Raw genomic sequence first — 24,020 nt, 5'->3', positions numbered from 1 at the left:
AATGTTTAAACAAAGTCTGTCATTTAGATAGAGAGCTGTCTTCAGCAGCAATACTGATAAAAACAACTATAAAAAGCTACATTCAGCTTTTAAAAACTTTCAAAATGTTTTGAATACAAATAGCAAACAACAAAGATTATTTGCTAAACCCAAAAGTCAAGCTGTCTAAATTTTAATGTGTCATTATTTATATTTTATTCATGGGGTAATTAAATTTCAATTGCACAGTTCTTTTAATGCGTTGTTTAAACCGTAATATGTTTATTTTAATATTGGATTTGATGTATCATATGTTATTTCAACTTTTTTTTCTTTTACCTAATTTTTTTGTATGGGTTTACTACAAAAAAAAAAAGATTTTAAAACATTATGTTTTTATATTAATACTTATAGGTAATATTTAACAAATTCAAAGTAGAAAATAATTAATTTTTAAACACAGTGTCTTTGGCTAAAAATACTTATTCAAACGGCAGGTTACACTAGGATAAAAAACAAACTCGGACTAAAAATAAATGGCTTCCAAAAGTTAATTTTGATAATTTTGTTGTTTTAGCTGTATTAAGCATATAAATCAATGCTAATTTGTTAGTTAATAAAAGCTCTAGTAAATTTTTTAAAGTCATTAACTTAATATCTCGAAAAATTAAATTTCTCAATAAAAAAATCCTAAAACTTTGTTTAAAAGAACTCATTAAAACAATGTAGCATAGTTAGTTTTAAAATGATAAAATAACGTTTCACTAGATTCTAAAGATCTTTCCATCAGTTAAGTAGTCTATGTCGAATTTCGCACGCTTTAAAACATACTTTTTGTCTTTATAAGTATTGTGAAAAATCCAAGAAAGGAAGAAAAACGTTGCTTATGGTATTTTAAATAACAGTTAAAATAAGAAACTTAACAATAATATATTAAAACCAAATATGTTCGAAAAAAAACTTAACAAAAATTGATTAGATTAAGCTTGGTACGAAAATTAGATTATAAGCTAAATTGTTCTTCTTTCTTCTAATAACTGTACCTAACATAAACTTGTTTATCTTCTTGGTGTAGTTAAAGTCACTAACACAAATGTTAATTGTAAGTTCACCAGAATACTTTTGAATTATACTTATGGTGCTCAAGATAAGATACCTAATCAACGCGTCTTAGTTTTAAAACTTTTTTTTTTTCAGATAAAACGAGCTACATGAATAGTACTTATGATTCATAAACATATAACTTATTTCAACTAGCTATAAGTTTAAAAAATAAATAATTTAAGTTACTTTGAATCAAAGAGTTAACCATATCTGAACTTTATTAAAATGAAAATAAAATATATGTTATAAACGTAAAATCATTATCAATTTTTTCATACAGACATGTCATAGAAAAAAATAATACATGCACATTTATACAAAAATTAAGTCAGATGAAAACAGCTTTATGTAATTTAAAAAGCTTCGAATAAAAACTTATAAACAACATATAAGTTGGTAAGTGAAATTATAGTTTAGATTAGTGCTTCAAAATAAAAAAAATTGTTTTGTTGAGGTACATAAACAAAATATTGTTTTGAAATGCGCTAAATTTTTTGAACGCTTAACAAATTTTAAACACTAAGCATAATTTTTTTTTTTTAAGTACTTTTTTTCGTAGGAAGGTTTACTATTAAAACATTATTAGTTTTTGGAAATGCTACCATTCAATATTATAACTTATTGCTACTTATAATAATAAAATACATATTAGTCTCTTCAAGCAAGTTTATCCTACTTGTAACTTATTTTACTACATAAATAATTTTAAAAGTAATAACAAACAACGTATAACAATTTTTAACAAACAGTGTTGCTAGTTTCATGATTATGTTGTTATAACTCGATGGGTTGGAAATGTAAAATACTTTATAAATGTATTAAGTTAAAACGGTCCGACAAAATATTACGCATGTGTTATGCAAAAGTTTTGGCACCTGATTTACCAGATAGATAATTTAACTTTTACTCATTTAATTTAAAAATTATAGTTTTAAATTGTTAATTTAATTATCACAAAATGCCTTGGATGTAGAAAACAGAAACATAAAATGTTGTGGTTACATGACAATTCAAATTCTTATAAAAAATTTAAGGGACCACATCTCAAAAGTTAATTAACGTTAGGAAAAATAAAAGATGTTAGGTGTTAATAAAAAGTTGATGGTAGAATGAATTGAAAATATATTATAAAAATAACAGCATACTAACTAAAAATTACTATATATAATAAGTTTGAAAAATCAATAAGTCAAAAACGAATTAGTAAGTTTTGGGAAAAAATATCAAGTTTCTAGATTTAAAATTACAATTCATTGCAATAACTATTTTGACCTTAATAGTTTAGAGTTTTTTAACTTTTTCAGTTGTTTCAAACAGAATTGTGCCAGCAAAAAGAATTTGATTTCTTTTCATTTGTCTTCATTTAGTTAAATTATTCATTTTGATTTCTTTAATTGTGTTCAGTTTTATTGAGTACTTTACATTGGTCATGTTAAATTCTCATTAATCACTTAACTAGTTTTAAATTTTGTTGATTTTAGTGAAAAATTGTTTATAATTTTATGTTTAGTTTCTACTGTATTTTTCTGACGACAAGAAGTGAAACATTTTAAAAATTCTTTCTAAAAGCATTAGAGAGTATTATGTATTAGTACCTAGTTAAAAGTAAATATTTATGTTCGAAATTTAAAGTTGATATAATATTTTTTACTATCTCAAAATACAATTTAAATTAAAAAAAAAAAATATTATGTAGGTTTAATTAATTAGATTATGGTGGTGAAACTTTTTTTTTGTATTTATCAATGGAAAAAAGAATTAATAACTTAGAATTAATAGAGATTTAATGTTCAGAATTAATTCGAGTTGTCAAAATTTAAGTTTACGTGCATTCAAATGTAATAACAAAAAGGAAACCTTAATTTAAATTTTAACTATACAACGAAAAAATGCATAAAGAGTTATCACATATTTACATTTTCTAAAAATATTTATTTAAGCCTAAATAAATTATTTTCACATTATAAAAACTATATTCTAAATCAGTTATGGCGCAAGAAAATTAAAAAAAACTATATAACAGGGTGGCCACTGGTTTTTGAGAAATTTCTTCCAGGTTTTCTGAAAGTACAAGTTTTTGGGTATGTTTTCAGTTTAAAGTTAAATTTACAGTTAAAAACTGTGTTAAGAAGTATAACCACTTTAAAAAAATACTGTTTTTTAACTAAATAAAAATTTTTGATGATGACAAAAAATGTTTTTCGATATGATAGATTTTTTGTGTTTATAATTTTTTAAAATACCAAAGAATTTGTAAAAAACCTCTTACTAATTGTTATTACAACAAAATTAGGTTTAAAGTTTGATATCGACATTTCGTTATAATAGTTTGTAGTCAAACCCGACTAGACAATTCCTTAAACTGTTTTAATTTTAATTCATTTTCCTGGTTAATTAATTTTAGTTGTTGCTTTAAAGTCTCCAACTCATCTTCTTTAGATTTCGTTATTTTTTCTTCTTCCTACAATAACAGTGATTATATTGAAACATTGGGTATGCTTAAACTTTTTATAAACTTATATTCAAACAATACTTTCATAAATAAGGTAAAATGTTATTATAAAATAAGGTAATGCCTAGATTTCACAGAGTTTAGAAAGTAAAAGAAATACAAAGTTTATAAATTACTTAATAATTAAATAGATGAACACTTTTATAAAAAATACCTATTTTAAAATGGTTAGTACACAACATTATAATGGAAAATTTTTCTACAAATTTATTTTTATTTTATTCTAATCAGACAGAATAAAAATAACTTAAAAGCTTTTTATAATAAATATTTTCTATTTACTGACTACTATAGGACTTTAGTACGTAAGTGATAGTTATATAACACAATCAGACTAATAGACAGACTAAAAAAATTCTGACTTTTCTAAATCAAATTCTTAATTAAAACCGATTTAAAATTACATAACCTAGGACTTGAAAGACTATAATATGTTTTAAAAACTAAATTAGACTCTGAAAAAAGATGAGTTGCAAAAGCAAATTTTTTTAAGAAAACAAAAATAGCAAAATGCAGTTTTTAGTGATGATAAACTTTCTTATTAACAGCATGTTTATATCAAACTTTCTGATTATTCCTGATTTTTTTTAAAAAACCCACTTTTCCCAGACTTTGGTCTTTTTTTTCTGACTTTTCCTGACTTTATGGCAACCCTACACAACTATTAACAAAAGAACTCTAAATTTTTACAATTTTATAAAAAAATCGATCATATATCAATTGAGGTTTGTAGATGTATTTAGTTTTAATCAGTGATAGTTAAAGTTATTGAGTTTACGCCTATTTTTTTATAACTTATTGTAGCGAAGGCTTAAAAAAATTTTCTTACATTTTCAAATAACTTGATGAAAGTAGCCTAAGTTATTAGCCTGAGTTTATGGGTTATGCTTACAAAGTGTAACTAAAATAATATTTAAATAGTAATGTTAATAGAGAAATTAAAAAAATAACTGATAATCTACATTAAGTGCTACTTTTTAGTAAAAACAAATAAAACAACTTAAACGAATCAAAACATGTGCGTCTTAATACAATCATTAAATTTCAAAAAACTGACCTTAACAAAAAAGGTCAAACTAGCTTGTGTTTTTGTTATAACTTTTAACTACTATTGTCAGTCTATTTTTTTTAATTTAAACTAGTGTGAGCCTTTTAAATTTATAAATAGTTTGAATTATTGGCAAACCTGATACCTAATATATTTCAATTTATAAAAAGTTTTAAAACAAGAATCAAAATTATAAAATAAACTTTACAGTTTTAAAATAAATACTAAAAATTTTAAGTTAATTATCAACACAAAATAACATTTTAAACATACTTTAAATAGTTTTAACTAAAACAGAGCGGCCACTAGTTTTTAGCAAAATTTCTCCAGGTTTCGAAAGTTGTTTTTTGGTCTATTTTTAAATTAAAATTAAGTTAAGGGTAAAAAACTGTGTTAGATAGTATAAAAACATTGGTTAGATACTGTAAAGCTTAATAAAAAATTATTTGATGATGACAGAAAATTTTTGTCTATATGATAGTTTTTTGTGTCGAAGTTTTACTACACTACATGTAAAAAATGTTTAAAATTCCAGGTGTTTTGGTGATTTTGTTCAAAATTCCAGAATTTTTTCAAATTTTTCAAACTCCAGGTTTTTTTGGCTTAAGTTGCCAAGTGTCAGGTTTTTCCAGGATTCTACGTTTAGTGACCGGCCTGATAAAATATAAACAGATCAAACTTAAGATTAGTTGGTGTTTAATTCATATAAAAAAAGCTTTCCTACACTTTAAAACATCTTTTTTTATTAAATTTCTGGGTATATAAGTTTGGATTAAAATCAAAAATTCTTTAACGAACTAAAAAAAACATGATATCAAAAATCAGTAAAGGCATTAAAAAATAAAAAGGACCATAAAATCACACAAATAAAAACAAAACAGATAATTTCTGTTAACAAAAGTATGAGTAAAAACATTATTTTAAATGACTTTTTTTTACAGATTCTTGTGGATTAACCATAACACTAACTAAAACATATACGTAGCATACAAAAATATATTTCAAGTAACACAGTTATATAGAAATTAATAAATTATATGAAAAAAACATCAACACAAAATACATAAAAACTAACCTTATACATTTCATCCAACATTTTCATACCTTTGAGCATGGGAAGACCAATGATATGGTTTGTATCAACAGCTACGTTTCCCGTTGGTTTCCTATAAAAAAAAACTCACTCAACATAATGCGCTTATGAAACTACTTCTTACTGAAAATATAAACTACCAGTTATTCTCCGAACACCCAGATGCTGCTTTTTCCATGAGACACTTCAGCTTCGAGCTCTCCAACATTTCATCAATGTCTTTTTGAAAGCCCTTTTCCACTTGTTTTTGGAACTGGCTGCATATTTCTTTGAATGTTTTTCTGCAAAATCTATCTTTGTGGGTCTTTGACATTTCAGTTAGACGCCTGGCAAGTTATTGACATGTGGTTATTCAAAAGTGTTGTGATGATGTTCAATGGCTTTCAAAGTGTAAATGCATTTTTAACTGATCATAAAAAACTTTGCGAAAAAGTAAAAGAATAATAAATAAAACACTAGTTTAATCTCTTTTTTCTTAGTTCGTTGTGCGGATAATGATATCTACCAGATCAAAAAATAGAATCCGGGCTGATTCAGATCTTTATAATTTAAAATTTTACAAGTAAGTAACTCTAAACTTAACTCTAGATATAATTATTTTAGTTATTATTACCTTTTATTATTTTCTAAATGATATTTAATTCAAATAAGATAAATCGCTTCTGGTTTATTAAATTTTACATGATCAACTTTTTTATATAATATTCAATAAAGTATATAACTTGATTAAAAAAAAATCATTTAACAAAAATATAAAACACTAGAGTAAAAAAAAGGAAGCTAAATGACTATTACTAACAAATAAGAAAACATAACTAACTAAAAATACACTTTTGAGAAACTAAAAATGATTGTAAAATAATCTTTTTTAATAAACTTACTCAGATCTTGTAGCTTGTAGATTCGTTACAGCTTTGGCATAAAATTTCAAAGTATTTTGCAGCTTTTCATAATTACTTTCTCCTTCAATGGAGCTTTGAGAGTCAGACGCAGACATTTTGTAAACTTTAATTGAAAATTACAGCTCTACCGAAAAAAAAAAGATAATTAGTATACTTATTTTGTATAAGAAAAATAATCATATGAATTTAAACAAACTTCTGATTTGTTTTTGAAGTGAATACGAAAATTTTTAAGAGAACTCTTATTCGAATAATAAAATATATTTAACCGCCACTGAATTAAAAAAAAAATTTCCAGGTTTTTGAAAGTACATGTTTTTGGGTCTATTTTTAGTTTCAAGTTAAGTTTAAGGATAAAAGAAGTGCTAAGTAGCAAAACAACATTAAAAAGGTATTTTGAAGCTTTAATATATAAAAAATAAGCTGACTTATGAAATATTTTTTTTGTAATATTGCATATTTTTCAAACTAATTACACTTAAAAACATTTTACGCATTTAATAGTAAGGGTTTTAATTTAGTACAGTGTTAAGTTATATTTGATCTTTTCGGTTTTAATAAATTCTATTGTAACATTTATTACTTACTTTCTATAGCCAGCATATACCGTTTTTAAAACTTTAGACACAACTTAATATAAGTTAACACTTTTTTTTAATTAAAGCATTTTAAAATCACTGAAAGTTTTAATTTATAGTATAGTATTTATTAAAACGTGAAAAAATATATATACTTCTTTATATTGTTAAAACTAGAATTAGAACAAAGAAAATTATCTATCAAAAAATATAATATATATCTCTATTAATTATTAAGGGCATGGAGAGGAGGGGTAAACACCTTTTTTTGAAATTTGATCTTATTTTATGTTGTTTTTACTAAGCCACAAGATGCTTTTTACAGATTTTAAAAATTCAAAATAATTTTTGAGATATAGCCGGTCAAAGTCGGAGGCAACAATAGGTTCCTTATGGGAGGCGCAAACTAAAACAGCAAATAACTAAAAATCACTAAAAATCTATCTTCTCATACGTTTTTTGAGATAACTACCTCAAACTTTAAGGAAATGTTCCTTGCAATATTTATAAAACTTTTTTGGAACAGAATTTGAAAAAGTAAAAAAATAAAAATTTTATAATAAAAATACAAAAAAAATCTTTTTATTTTCTATAAAAAATTTTGATTTTTTGAAATTCTTTCCTACAGAATTTTCTAAATATATCAAGGAACATTTCCTTAAAGTTTGAGGTAGTTTCTCAAAAAACGTAGGAGAAGATAGACTTTTAATTAAATAGTCTATTTTTCCGTTTTAGTTTGCGCCTCCCATAACGATCCTATTGTTGCCTCCGACTTTGACCCGCTATATCTCAAAAACTATTTTGATTTCTTTAAATCTGTAAAAAGTATTTTGTAGCTTAGTAAAAACTACATAGAATAAGATTAAATTTCAAAAAAAAATGTTTACCCCCCCCTCCTTATGCCCTTAAGTGTTATTATTTTCAATATTATCTTTAAAATCTTAAAATATGGTCACAGGAAAGCAAAAAAAAAAGTTTAAAGAAATTAAAAACAATAGCCATTAATAAAAATCACAGTGAAATTTGTTTAGTATATCTTCCAGTAGTAGTCATTTCAGTCAATTAAAAACAGTTTTAAAAATATGTTATAACAGAGCTGACCAATGATTTCTTAGTATGAAAAAAACAAGTAGCACTTTATTTTATATTAATTAAAAATACAAACTAACAACTTTTTAAAATAAACTTGTTTTGATATAAAAATTTTTTTGTTCAAAATATTGTAATCTAATGCATATTAAACCATTTAGTATTATAAATTATTGTTTTACTAATGTACTTTGGAAACAATATAAATTTATTCACACAGTTATCGACACTTTATTTATGACAAATAAAGTATAAAAGACAAGCTGTACTACATTAAGTTTTAATTTTAAGTAGTTTGACTAAACCTACAACCATAACTAAACATGGTAAAAACAGAAACAAAGTTTCTCGTCGTTTTGATCTACTGCAAAAAAAGCCTTAGATTATTCTGTTGTTTTTTCAAGTCTAACATTTTCATCCCTTAAAATAAGATAATTACTCAAGCTGTTCAAAAAGTAGGTTATCTCTTCAAACCTATTTTTATCTAAAACATTACAAATTTTCAAAGCATATGCTTCGATCTGCTCAGACACTTGAACAATTTCCTTGTCTGAAATGTCACTCTTGATACATTGGTCTATTTTGGTGGCGACAACAACTTTAAGCGGACCTTTGCTAGCCACACTACACAGCTGGTTACTGGTGGCAACAATGTCGTTGAAGCTGGATCTGTCAGTCATGGAAAAGCACAGCAGCAAGCAGTCTACACTCTCCATGCAAGCAGGTACAACATGCTCAAACGTCTTGCAAGCCTGGTCTCCAGCATCCCAAAACTGTAAGTCCAAGTAGAGAATTTTACCCGTTGAAACAATCCTCACTGGCCAATAGACTCTGCCAATGTTCATGCCTGGCGTGTTGGGATAAATATTTTCAGTGTCCTGGCCCAGTAAGTTAGCTAGAGTGCTGGTTTTACCCGTGCAAGTTTTTCCGCACAAAAACAGCTTGTATTTTACATAACTAATAGGCTGGTCAGGTTTCAGTGAAGGCTTTTCAAGCAAACCAAACTGCTTCCTTTTTCCATTTTTGCTGAAAAGGGCATTGACATAATCCTTTGCACCATCTGTATTAATCCAATCAAAATCAATGACTTGTTTGGTCATAATAAAAAATTTACTGCCTAAAAAATATAAAAACTTTATACTTTGTTTAAAATTAAGCTATAAATTATTTAAATTACTAAGAGCTATATTTTGTGATAGCTAGTTGCAAGTGGAAAATTTTACCTATTAACTAAAACCAACAGAGTAATATTAAGAAAAACTAATAGCATAACAAAAAAATACTTATAAAAAACTTATATATTTAGAATTCAATTAACTAAAACTAATAAAATTTAACTAAAAATAAGCCTTATTTTTCAATAACATGTAATATGACTAATGATTTTCAAAAAAAAAAATTGAGATTTGCAAAAATTTCCAACTAACCTGAGTTAGCCCAAAATTATGGCAAACCTGTACCCATTAATTATGATTCCTTATAAGACAAATTAATTTAAATTTTACAAATCTAAGTTTTAAAATCTGGTAACTAAGATAAAATTCTACAAAAGAATATCAAATTCTTAAAATCAAAATATGGTTTCAAGAAGAAAAATAAGTTTTAAAAACAAATATTATATGATAAAGTTTTCTTAACTATGAAGCCTGTTTAAGTGATCTGGTTAATTCTATATTTTTTTTTTTGAGCAAAGTATTTCTAATGATTGTCAAACAGTTTTAAATTCCTCTACAAAAAATGTGTTATGCTTTATATAAAAATTGTTATGATAAATTTTAATGATAAATATTTTTTATTTATTAAAAGTTTATTACTACAGTCTTTTTTACTTCACAAAGAAAAGTTCATTAAAATATGATGTATTTGTCTTGAAAAATGTAGGAGGAGATAGATTTTTAGTTTTCCTCTTCCATAAATTATCATGTTCAAAACTTTAAATGACCCATTGAAATTAAGTTTGAGCATTAAAATCCTACAAAATGTAATTTGTAGCTTAGCTAAAAATCTACAAAATAAGATCAGGTTATACAAAAATGTAATTATCCTCTTATGGTGTTAATAAAATAAGAACTATATTAAGGGCATAGGAGAGGGGGGTAAATTACTTTTTTTACAATTTAGTCTTATTTAATTGAGTTTTAACTAAGCTACAATTTGCTTTTTACAGATTTTCAAAATTATAAATAACTTTTGAGATACAGACGGTCAAAATTGGAGACTACAATAGGTTCCATATGGGAGGCGCAAACTAAAACTGCAAATAACTAGAAATCACTATATATATATATAATATGTATATAATATATGTTTTTTGAGATAACTGCCTCAAACTTTCAGAAATTGTTTCTTGCAGTACTTTGAAAACTCTGTCAGAACAGTATTAAAAAAATATATAATAAAATAATTATGACAAAAAAACGAAAATTAAAATGTTTTTTTTTTTATAATATTTTTTTTTCAACTTCTTAAAAATTCCTTCCGACATAAGTTTCTAAATATTGCAAGGAACAAGAATTTTTTGTCTTAAATCAAAACTTCACAACCTTACATATAAAACTAATTGTTTCAAATTCAAGGTTTTTTAGCCTAAACTGTCAAATTAAATGATTTAACATGTTTTTCCAGGATTCTAGGTTTAGTGGCCACCCTGTACTTATGTTAAATATAGAAGTTTTGAAAAAATTATTTAACTTATCCAATAATTTGTTTCTAATTTTGTTCAATATTTTTAAAAATAACTGTTTTTCAGGTCCATTTTAATATAACCTAACCTTAAGGTAATAACAATTAAAGATATAAGTATAAAACTATAATCACACTGTATTAAAGTTACAACGTATAAAATACATATCTTTTTGTTTGTTATAGTAATTTCTCATTTAATTAAAGTTTTATTTTGTTTTACATTTAAAAATTGTTCAAAATAACAAGTATTTTTATGTGTTTTTGTCTTTAGTTTCAGGTTTTTTCTTTTTTTTTTAAGTATACTTCAGATTTTTCAGATTAACTCTTGATCAATGAATTATGGGCTAAAATAAAGTTTAAGAAAGTGCTATTTTACTGGTTGCAAATAGATGAATATTTTAGATAAGTTTTATATAAAGGTAAATTTAATTTTCATAAATACACAAATACTTATATATAAAAAAAGAACTGTTTTTAAAGGTTAGCCTTTTAAAATAGCTTAAACTTTGATTTAGAAAAACAATAAATATCTAAATGGACTAGTTTACTTTAAAAGTAGGTACAAGTTTCTACTCTTCTGTATGTTACAACAAATATACTGTAAATTACTGTTGTATGTTTTTTATAGCTTTGGCTGATACTTACTTGGGGATTTGAGCTTAATGATTTTTCCCACACTTTGTGGTTTTTTGTGTTCATATTTTAACCTTGTGAGTGTTTGCCAAACGACTTGTCTCCAGGGTTTTTTCAATAAAGGGTTAGGAATTGTTTTTAGTTTTATTTTGGTAGATTAAGGGCATAGGGAGGGGGGTCCAACATTTTTTTTAAAACTAAAAATAACATTGGATCTTATATGAAAGCTTGAAGTACAAACTACAAGCCAGTTTTTATAGAATTGAAAAATCTTATTTACTTTTTGAGATATTGTAATTTTTATAAAAAGTTTCCGATATAAACACATTGACTGAAAATTCTTTGAGGTCAATTTTCTCAGAAATTTAAAAAAAACACTAAAAACCTATCATCTCCTTCATTTTTTGAGCTAGAGACCTTAAATTTTCAGGAAACGTTCCTTTTATAGTTTATAAGACTTTGAATGTTGAAATTTTTTAAGTATTAAAAAGTAGAAATTTAAGATTAAAAAAACTAAAAAAATAGGTGGTTTTTTTTAATAAAAATTTTATTTTTTTAAATAAAAAATATTCTTGCATCCAATCTTTTTGAAATTTAATAATACACTTTCTGTGAAAATTTGAAGAAGATTGCTTAAAAAATGAAGGAGACCAATTTTTAGTGAAATGGTCTTTTTTTTGCGTTTTTAGTTTGTGCCTTTCATTAGAAACCCACTGAGGTCACCAACTTTGATTGTTCATATCTCAAAAAATACTTTAAATTTTTTCAAGAGATTAAAAATGTCTGATAGCTCAAATAAAACTCTATAAAATAAGATCAACTTGTAAAAATCAAGGTGGACTCTCCTCTATGCCCTTAAAAATAAAAATTCTGATTTTTTTTGTTTATAAATAAATTTATTTTTATTTTTAATAAAAAGGTTTTTTTCAGGTTAAATTTGCAGAAAGGAGAGTGAGTTCTGATGTTCTTCTACCATAAAAAAAAACATGGTCTTGAATTATTTTTAAAAGTAATTACTCACTGCTCTTCAATGATAAATATCATGCTAAAGTTCAGCAAGCAAGTTTTATCATGTTTAGTAATTTTAATAACAACACATATTATCAAAAACTAAATAAATAAACTAGCTTTTTAGATGAAAAACTCTAGTAGGTAGTTTTTCATTAATTGTGACTTCAATATAGCTAAGGTTTTCACAACAATACAGCTTTCTAATGTTTAATAATTTTTTGTTATTTACTAAATTGTTGTTGACAATTGAAATTCCCACAACTGGTAAATTAGAAAAAATGATTTCAAACAATAAATTTTGTTTGGAGCGAAAAGTTGGTCAGCTGATTTTTAATAGCAAGCATCTACGAAAAGTATTATTAAAAGTTTTTTTTTAGCGAAGCTTGTTTTACATTTCCTTATTAATAAAAGCGTCTAAATATTCTCAAATCATCTGTATTAAATTTTTATCCGAAAAAATACACTCACATTAGTTTTTAATTGTGTAATTCGGCGATGTATCGGTCCTAATCGAAATATTAAATTTTTAATAAAAAAATTTTTCAAGATCCGAATCCGCTAATCAATACGTAAAAAATTTTTTTTGTTTAAAATAATTTTTTACTGAAAATTAGATCCATTGAAATTTCTAGTATTAAAAATTTAAGTTTTCAAAACGCTAAAAAAAATAGTTTCTAATAATGTCTAAGAACTGAAAGAAACAACTCCGTTAATATATCATAATTCATAACTCCTACAATTCGCAAAAAAAAAAAGAAAAAAAATCAGTCTAAGCATTACTTAGTCTTTCATCGTGAAAACTTTTAACTTGAAACTCTATTGTTTATCAATTTAACATTGCGAAACATTCAATGTTTTTAAGATAACACTTAAAAACGTGGGTCAAGTCAAAAAATCAAATTAGTCGCAAAAAAAAATTAAAAGTGTGTTACAATGATTTTTAATATGTTCCTAAAAATTTTTAGGGTTTTTGACACGAGCGTGAACTTGGCTTAAACGGCTTTTTTGGTATTTTTTTTTAACCAAACTTTAAAACCAATTATTTTGAATTTCTAAAATGCTAATTTGGAACTTTTTTTATTCTTAAGAACGTTTTTTTGCTTTGCCTTTTACAATAATTTTTATCGAATTGGGGTCAGCTCAGCAATTATTAAACTTATTTTTTAATACCCTTATCCTTAAATCGGGTAGGAAGGAATTTTATAATATGCACGAAAGGACACTTTGGCACGAAGGGTCACTTTTGCACGAAAGGACATTTTTGCCCTGAGACTTTTTTGCAAGACATAAATATTGCACGAGGGGTCACTTTTGCACAAAGACACCTCATCGCGGATTGATAGAATTTTTATAACTTTTTTTATTTTATGTTTTATATTTTTTCTTTTACTTTCACTATTACCCCTAAACCTTACCCTAGGTCGGTTTTTGTTTTTGATTTTTTATATCTCGTTTTTTTTTAAATTTTCTCGAACTTTTTTTGATTTGTAATTTTTATCAGGTTTTTTTTATTTATTTTTTTTTTATTTCAAAAAAAAAAAAAAAACCGCTTAAGTTGTAGATGATAATGTACAATTAGAAATTTCAATAACCTTTTTTAACTTAAAATATTGTATATTTAATTTTTTATTCAAATATAAAAACTTTTTAATGCTAACTGATTTTTTCTAAACAGAAAAATTTTTTAATTTTAATTTATTTAGTTGCTAGTTTAATAAAGTCAAACAGCCACACAATTACTCGAGCATGGAATTTTAAATTGTAACTGACAAGTTTAACTTAAGTATTCGAAACTTTTTATTCCAGTATTTATTTGCAAATCTAAATTCAAAAATTAACTTATTTTAAACTAATAAATGCATTTTCAGTGTTTAAAACTTTTGTTTCTGGGAATTTTTTAATCCAACTTAAAACTGTTAGACTTTTTCCAAAAAGTTTGAACTTAGCATTTAATTATTTTAATTGATAACTTGAATGCTGAAATTTTTAGAAGGGAAATAATAAAAAATTTCTTAAAAAAAACATTAAGCTTTTACTTACTCATACTTTATTTGTAATTTTTAGATTCAGATTTTATTTTTTTTAAATATTATAGTATTTTTATTAATTCAAGTTAACACTATATATTGTTTGTGTACTTTTTCTTTAGAGATTACAATAAAAATTCTCGAATTAATAATAAGGAGAATGGCCAATCTAATTTTTTTTCTTTTAAGTTTGCTATATATTTTTTAACAGTTTAAATGATTCATGTTGTATTTATGAGTAACATTTTATTGATTCAGTTATATTAATAATAACAAAAAAGTAATATGAACTGTATATACCTCAAATAAAATAGTTCACAATAAAGAATTTGCAAATTCCAGATTTTTTTTTAAATGTACATTTTAGTACACACTATTTAGTAAAACAAGTATGCCTTAATTTGCCACAGTTTATATCAGGGTTTCTTAAAGTGTTTCTTAAAGTCTATATTACCCCCTTAGGGCCATAACAGAGATTTAGAAACCATAATCTGCAAAGGGTAAAAAGGGGCGTGACTAGTAAATGGACTATAGGGAGGCAGTAAGGCCATAATTTTAAACTTGTACTAGATATTCAATAGTTGATGACGAAACTTACACTAGACTAGGGTAGGGCCATTTGAGAAAGTTAGGGAGCCATAAGCTGCAAAGGGTAGGGAGACCATAATTTGAATTTTATACCAGGTATTTTTAAGCAGTTGGCACAAAATATATTTTGAGGTCCATGAAAAATTATTTTAAAGCTTAAACTAGATATTCTGGAATTTTAGACGAAAAGCCAAAAAAAAAAGGTTTTAGGTGTTTTAAAGCTAATTATGATGTCCTTAAAAAAAAAAAGTTTGGTTAAGGCTAATTATAAAACGTACACTAGTCATTCTTGATAAAGAGCACATTGGGGTGCATGTATACCTTTTTTTGCGATTTAGGGTGCACAGATTTTCATTACCTTGATGACAACTGTTCTACAGTTAAAAAAGTCTGAGGCGTATTTAAAGGTAGTTTTTTGAGAAAGCTTATTGGTAGGGTAATTACTTTTTTAATTTCTTTAAACAGGGCCTTATGAAAAAAGTTTGGGAAACCCTGGTGTATTAAAAAACAGATTATTCCCGTTTTTATTTACTTAGATTCTCAAATCATTGTATTAAAAAACTTAAACATAAAATGTTAAATTTCTTTTTGTCTAATTAAGCTAAGTTAATATAAAAAATATTACTTTTCGTTAAATTTAAAAACTTCAAAGTTCTTTAAAAAAAAGTATAAAGATTTTGTAGTACTAAACTATTTTAACCTTAAAATTACTTATTAAGTTGAAAAGAATTTTTGATTAATTATTTGTATAATACAGGGTTGCCACACACTCAGGGAACTCAGGGAATTCAGGGAAACTCAGGGAATTTTCAAGTTATAGAAAATCTCAGAGAATTTTGATTCTTTTTTTTAATTCAGGGAAACTCAGGGCAGTTTTGGTTTTTTCTTTCATTTTTGACACCATCAATCTAAAGTCTAGCCTTAGAATGTGATTTAACAGAACTTATAACTCTGGTCTGATTTTTGTTGTTAATATTTTTTAACAATACTAGTTAGTTCAGCATTTTAAGTCTAAAAACAGAGTTTTGCCAAAAAACGAAGAGTTTAGTATTAACATTTTTAAGCCCTTATTTAACTTCTATTTAGTACCCTAAAACTTGGAATTTAAAAAATAATATAAAAATTGATATTAAAAATATTTTTAAAAAGTCTCGAGTACCGTACTTTAAGATTTACTTATATGTATATAGCTATCTATATTATCAAATTTGCAACTTCAAACAAAATTAAATTTTTTTTAAAGAACAGTCATGATAAATTGTTTTAAATTCTTTTTGTGGTCGTTACAAGCCTTATTCTTGTCATAAATTGTACAGAATTTTTAGTATTTTTTGTACTAAAATAGAGCATAAATTGACCGTTTTTCAACTTAAACAACTTTAAAATGTTTTATATTTACTAAAATATAACCACTTTAAAAGTAACTAACCCAACTATACATATAAATGTATAAAACTTAGTTTTATCTTTAGTCACTAAAAATAAAATTTTTACCTGCCTGCCCACTTTAACTGGTTTTTATAGAGCCTGTGTTACCCTAAAAAAAGCGGAGTTTAGATTATTTAATAAAACTTTTTTAACTAGATAGTTATGTATGATAAGATATTTTGTTGAGCTTTCTATTAAGTGTATTATGTTTTATTTTTGAAATAAAAATTCTAGATAAAAAGTACCACAAATATTGTAGAAATAAATTGAAAAATATGTAGCTAGTTTGACATATAAACATAATGATCGTAGTGACATTCAAACTTGTAATATTAAACTAATAATTAACTTAGAACGAAATATTTAATTTAGTCAACAAGAGATATGGTATCTTATTCTATTAGTAGCTAATATTCCGATTTAAAGAAAAAATTGGAATGTCAATGGAGTAAATTTTATAAATTGTTTCTATTGAAAGTGATATGACAAGTTTTAAGAACTTGTATTAAAAAAGTTATATTCATTTTAGTGCTTTTGTCTAAACTTTTATAGTATTTTTAAAAAATAGTATTTTATATCATTGGTTTCCAACCAATCAAAAAGCTGTACACACTAAACTACTTGAAAATAAATTATGTTAACACTACAGTATAATAAAAAAATATTATTTAGAAAAGCTACAATATTAATGTTTTGAATGTCTAAATTTATATTTAATGTGTTATAAAGTAAGCTCTAAACTAAAAAAGTTGAAAAAATTATTTATGTTTCTAGAAAAAAAAAAAAGTAAACAAAAGTGGTCAACGCTATCAATAAATGTGACCAAATTAAAACATACCAAAGTTTTTTTTAATAATTACCATACTGATCACAGGTCAGCAGCCTTTAACCAGGAACAGACAAGATCTGCTGAATAATTCTTATTAGAATATGGAAAAAAATAATGATAAATGTATATAACAGTAAATGTTTAATGAAATAAATTTGACATCATAGCCTGCTTATAAGCATTTATTTGGTAACTTTTATCGTTAAAATGCTTAAAACTTTTCCTTCTGTTCTGTACCACGTGATATTTTAGCTAGAAGTAAAATGCAAGATTTGTTTGGATGCAAGCTGCAAATTGCCGACCCCGGCAAACATACTTAAAGGTCAGTCTGAGCTGAAAAAAAAAACTGAGTCAGCAATTTTTTTTCAAGCTTCATTAATTTTTTTTTACTCTTTTTTCTAATTCACCTTACTAAGACATATTTAAAATCAATCAAAAAATAAACAATATGCAAATCAGATTGATCATTAAATATACCAGCCGCTGATCGCTGACGCAGATGTTCAATCTGCTGTAAGCATATTTGTCTAACTTAAAACGCTGTGATTTAATTTGTCAGTTTTCTTCACTTGAATTTTCGCATTTGAGGTGTAAGAAACAAAACTGCTTTTACACCTATGAAACTAGTGTTTTATTATTAAAATAACTCACTAAAATTAAATAAACATAAATTTATAAATAAAACGAGAGTATTTAATAGGAGTTTATTAAATAAGAAGTACTATAACAATATACTTAAGTTTATAACATTTTTAGATCCTTAAAATGTTGTATTAATATATTTAAATGTTACAGATTTAAAAAAAATAAGTTAGAAATTCTAAAAATAAATAACTTTAATAAATATTAAGTATTTATAATTTCATTAAAACAAGCTAAAATAATTTCATAAGTAAATATTAACAAACCAAAGCATTAGTTATAATATTTTTAAACTGTATTAAATTCAATAAAAATTTAAAACTTTAATAAGTTCCTAGTTCTAGTTTTATGAAAATTTTAAAATAATACTTAATTATAAGAACATTTTTGAAAAACACCATTATTTTTGATCTTTTTTTTTGTAGTTTTTATACTAAAATTATTTTGCAAAAATATAAATTGTTTTTTACAATTTTACTTACTAGTAAAATAAAACTTATATCGTCTTATCAAAAAATATCAAATTGAATGAATTGTTTTCTTTTACAAATTTTTACATTATACCTTTTAGTTTGAAAGTATTTAAATGGGTAAAAGTGCTTCAAAGCAAAGCCAAAATCTACACCAAGAAGATCCTAGTGTTGAAAGTTGTAAAATAATCACACTATGCATAGAAAACTCGATAGAACACAGTGGGATAAAAAAGAAAAGTAAGATTTAATTTTAATTGTATAAAATTGCACGATACCGATAAAACACAATCAGAATAATACAAAAAAAAACTTAACAATTTGTTAATCAACTTAGCCTGTATGTACTGCTCTGTCTATGTGCTTAGTCGCTATAGCTAACTGACATTTTAAATGTTTGCTGTTTATAAACTATAAAGGACAAGATAGTTGCTGTGTTGTCAAAGAATTTATTGTCACACAGTCACTAGAGTATGACATTGCAAGAATTTAAAACTGATATAATTATGCAAAAGTAAATTGCGACTCTAATTGATAGCATAGAAAAAGTTGTTTAAATATTTTATTAATTTTGTGTTGTAAACTTTTCAACGCTAATGAAATTAAGATTAAAATGTTTATTTGCATGTGTCAATAAAACTAATTTTTATGAAGTTGTTTCAAAGCAAAAAGTTATTTATTTTACTACTTAAAGTTTTCGGTTTTATGATTGTTGTGGTTTATTGCCAAGCACATTTTCAAATCAATAAAAATCATTAAATGTCTTATACTACATTTATTTTTGTTAAAAATGAATTCTCCGGTTAACTTTTTTTGCTTGGCGTGTCACATTTTGCTAGCAGATGAAAGTTTTCTAACCTTTTCTAAGATTTGTTACGCTTAGTTCGTCATGTGTCTAGTTTGACGATTTAATTTCAAAAAATCATTAAGCTTGAAATCGGTAAATTTTTCAATCTTTATATAAAGCGACTTAGCTTTAAAATAAAACAATACAAAATGCTATAGTTTCCTAAATATTCAAAAAAAATTCACAAAGAAGAATCCTAAATTCTGTCAACTATGGTTGTTTTAGTTTAATGGTGATAGTTAACAATATATCTTTTTGTTATAATATAAAGTAGATACTGAATTGTAAAAACAATTCTTAGTAACTATTAAGTTTTAATCTAGTTAGAAGCAGCAACTAAGCTTGATACGTGTTAACCAATTGAAAAAACTGCTAGCTTGAAACAAACCATATAATATGTGTTGAAAAAAAATTACTAGTTATTCTTTCAACTTTAAAAATGAACAATGTAATTTCTAGGCAAGCTAAAAGGATGTGGTTGGGACAGTTTGGTGCTCAAGTTAAAAACCAAACAGCTTTTGTTAGATGAAGATGATGGATATGAGATTTGCAAGAAAATTAGAAAAAAAATTGACATTGAAAACGTTGCAGCAGTTTTTTTCTTTGCTAAATTTTTTAAACTCCCAAGTTTGTTCAAAATTTCGCTGAACTTTATTGAACGGGATTTATCGTTGATTTCTGATTCGTGCAAGCTCCTAGAGCTAGACATAATTTGCATAGAAAAAATTCTTTCTAGTGATGAACTGAACATTGATTCGGAGATGGAAATTGTCAACATTATAGAAGTCTGGTTGTTTTACAAAATTAATGAACGTTCCAAGTACGCGGAACGTCTTTTATCAAAAGTCCATCTACCGTTGTTGTCAGTTCCTGCGTTGAAACATGTACTAAACAAGCCTTGCTTCGCTGCAAATGACAACTGCGTAGGCGTTATAAACGAAGTTATTAGAAAAAAGACAGAAAATCACTCATTTGATACAATAAGCCGACACTGCAGCCAGAGCAACTTTGACATAGTTCTGTTTGGAGGCCGCAGTAAAGACACTAAATTTTTTGTTAAAAGTAACGTTTATAAAATTGACGGAAACAGTATTTGCGTTCGGAAAAACCAACATTTGAAAAGAATACATACGCAAAAATTTAACTTGTTATGCATTAAAGGTGAACTTTACGTCTTTGGATGTCTAAAAGATGAGAAAATCTGGTGGGACCTAATGAGGGTTGGGAAATACTCGTTTGCAAGCAACACTTGGGAAATTTTTTGCGATATGTATGACAATCGTCACTTCTTTTGCGCTTGTGCATTCATGAACAGCGCTTATCTTATTGGAGGTGAAGTTTATCAAAATTCGCTTGCGCAAAGGACTGATTCTTGCATGAAGTTAAACTTAAAAGACAGAAAGTGGACGGAAAAAGGGCGGCTGAACGCTGGAAGACCTCGCGCGGCCTGCGCAGTTTTTCAGGGCAGGATTGTCGCTTGCGGTGGATGGGAACATGATATATTAGATACCGCCGAGGTGTACGACCACGTGACTGATTCCTGGTCAAACATGCCCAGTATGAACAACTCAAGATTTAACCACAAGTTAGTCAGCGTGAAGAGCAAGCTGTTTGTAGTTGGCGGGGCCGGGGTAGAATCTTTTGAAGTTTTCGATTTGACGTGTAACAAGTTTGCTTTGTTACACCCGCCGACTAAATTCTTCAGAGATCTTGATGTTTTAGATATTGCAATTGCTGATGTTGTACCCATTGGATGTGAGCTTTTCGCGTTTTATAAACTAAAAAATGTAGTTTTAATCTACAACACAGAAAAGAATGAGTGGAGAGAAAAACGGTATAATTTTCCGAAAAATCTATCACAGTATAACTGTGCTAAACTACCTCACTTGAAGCAATTAAGAATTTAAAACAATATCTTTGCTACAAACTAAACTTGTATAACGTAACGGTTTTTAATTAATTTGAAAGGCTGAATTTAATTGCTTAATGCGAAACAAGTTTTAAATAAATACTTCTAGAATCTAAGCGTTGAAAAAGTATTTTATTTTATTTTTTAATAACTAGTTTATGGAACAAACTTTTAATGTTTATTGTTGTGAACGCTAAAATATTCTATAAATTTCAAATAAAAAGACTATGTAGCTAAATAGTCTACGACTCGATAACCGAAAGGTTTTTCCGTACATCAGATCCTTTGACCAAAATTTTTTAGCGCTTTTTTTTGTCGTTTAATAAACAAAATATATATATACATACTACATTTACATTTTAAAATTAATTATTAAAATATTTAAAAATTAGATATACAGTCTTAAAAATGCATAATAATTAACACATAATAATAAATACAGATACATTAGACGAGAAGTCGACTTATTCTTTAATGATAAATTAAAAAGCAAAACTAAAAACTGGAAAAAAGAAAAAGAAAAACTGAGTTGCTAAACTAGAGGTCTTATTAGAAAAGCTAACAGAGAAGCTTTTTCGATCTGCTTCGACTGCTTACAAGAAAAAAGTTTTCAATATAATATTCAAGTACTAAACAATAACTAAATTATCATGGCCACTAGTTTTAATGTTGAGTAATTGATTAAAGTTTTGAAGCAAAATTAAAACTCTTTTGGGAAACCCTGTTTAAAAGCATGCTTGAAATATTCAAATGTCATGACTGTGATTTGTTAATTTTTGAAATCTGTAGTGAAAGTAGTAAAACTCATTAAAGGTTACAACTCATACTAAGTCATACCTACTCAGTCTTTTTTTTGTTTAACTTAGACTAGTTTTTGGGTAATTTATCTTACAAGGATAAAAATAAAAGTTGTGCTAAAAATAATTTAACTTTGAAAAAATCTGAGTCTTGAACCAAAGTCATAACAAGCTTCAAATTTTGATTAATTTAGTTTTGAAAAGTTAAAAAAAAAACTGGAATTTTAGAAATATTCTTTTACATGGCCCAGCAATGTTAATTGTTTTTTTATTCTAAATTGGAATCTAATTAATTTAATGAATAACTTATTAACAACAAAAGACAAAAACTTTTAAAATATAAATGAATAAAAATTACAAAACAATTGAATTTTGTATCAATTAGCATTATTTATTAAAGGTTCTTTTTTTAGTTACTTGATGTTTGTTTTGAACATTATATCCAACTTTGTTTAAAGTATTATTAGTATACAATAAAACTTGAGGCTATTCAAATTTTAATAAGAAAACCAAAATTATTTAAACATAAAGACTTTGATTATACTGTTTCTTTGTTTTCATAAACTTTTTTGTTAGTTGTTAATGTTTTATTTATTTTTTAGTTGCATTGTAATTAGAAGTACTTATGTATTGTAAATTACCCTTTGCTCTACTATTATTACTTATACATTGATTATATTTTCACTATGTAAACTAGATTAGAAACTTTATTTTCATTGCTTAGTAAACAACTGATCAGTTAAGTATGAAATATATATGGTTGTGGAATTTGAGTCTTGTGCATTTTTTGAAATATATTATACAACTTAAAAAATAACCATGTTAAAACATGATTTCTAGAATATTAAAAAAAAATTCAAAGATAGTTATACAAAAATCATGTAGTTCTACACTTATAGTTAAAGTAAAAACAGGAATTCAAATATTAATTTAAACTTAAACAATTGTTAAGATTTTTTTTGTGTGTAAGTTAGAGATGTCAAAAAATGTGAATCCTTGAAATACCTTGAATTTGACAATTCATACAAACAAACATTGAATTTAAGAAATAAAAAAAAACCTGTAAATATAAACAAAACAATTAAAAAAACTTGGAGTTTTTTACTATTTTTACATGTTAAGTAATAATATTCTGATACGGTTGAATAATCTATCAAAAGCATTAACAAAAATTGTATTATTATTTTTTCATTAAAAACACATTTAGATAGCTTTGAAATATATATTTTTTGTTGTTGTACTATTTCAGCCTGTTTTTTAATTTAAGTTAGTTTTAAATATAGATCAAAAATACTGTTTTATAAGAACTTGAAATAAATTTACAAAAAACCTTTGGCAACCTTGATCAGTGCTAAGAAAACCATTCATATAACAATGATGTTTAAGAAATTTGAAAAGATAAAATAAAGATAAAATATATTTCTTAACTTTGAACAACTTAAAAAGCTTTAATTTAAGCTTAATATTATACTATTAAGAAAAAAATAATTCTGTTAAAAACCCTGGATTGAAGTCATAAATAGCTTCAAAATACCTGGAAGAAATTTATCTAAAAAAATTGGAACTCTGATTTAAGATAATTTGAAAAAATCTGGTTAGTTTTTTTATAATTTAAAAGTTTGAATTGATTTAAAATATATTAATAGGTTTGGTCAACTCATATTCTGTTTGCAAATTATGTAGTAATAGTTGATTTTTTTATTATTAAAATAGTGCTATTTTTCATACAAGTATTCCAACACTTTTAACTCTCAGCTCACTAAGAATAAGTTAGAGAATGCATTTCAGCTGAAGCTAGTTTGAAATATTTTTATAAATTATTTAATTAATTCAGGTTAGTTATAAGAAT

At 25.3% G+C, this 24,020-nt stretch overlaps 2 protein-coding genes across 2 annotated transcripts; both read right to left on the bottom strand.

Annotated features, from left to right (window-relative positions):
• Positions 1-2,809: 2,809 nt before the first annotated feature.
• LOC145829837 (uncharacterized) lies at positions 2,810-6,757 on the bottom strand. The gene is made up of 4 exons (XM_082937706.1): positions 6,618-6,757; positions 5,877-6,062; positions 5,719-5,809; positions 2,810-3,544 (listed from the first exon to the last, which is right to left on the bottom strand). Exons 1-4 carry the CDS (start codon positions 6,731-6,733, stop codon positions 3,419-3,421), a joined length of 519 nt encoding a protein of 172 aa, XP_082793832.1. The 5' UTR covers positions 6,734-6,757; the 3' UTR covers positions 2,810-3,418.
• Positions 6,758-8,186: 1,429 nt separating this feature from the next.
• Positions 8,187-9,413, bottom strand: LOC145829586 (ciliogenesis and planar polarity effector 2-like). The gene has a single exon (XM_082937426.1). It carries the CDS (start codon positions 9,403-9,405, stop codon positions 8,689-8,691), a length of 717 nt encoding a protein of 238 aa, XP_082793552.1. The 5' UTR covers positions 9,406-9,413; the 3' UTR covers positions 8,187-8,688.
• Between the last annotated feature and the right edge of the window lie 14,607 nt (positions 9,414-24,020).

This window comes from Thalia democratica, chromosome 2, assembly GCF_965202585.1.
Source record: "Thalia democratica chromosome 2, ktThaDemo2.hap1.1, whole genome shotgun sequence".
Lineage (NCBI taxonomy): Eukaryota > Metazoa > Chordata > Thaliacea > Salpida > Salpidae > Thalia > Thalia democratica.
The sequence above is the reverse complement of the archived record's forward strand: the minus strand, read 5'-3'. Positions and strand labels throughout refer to the sequence as shown.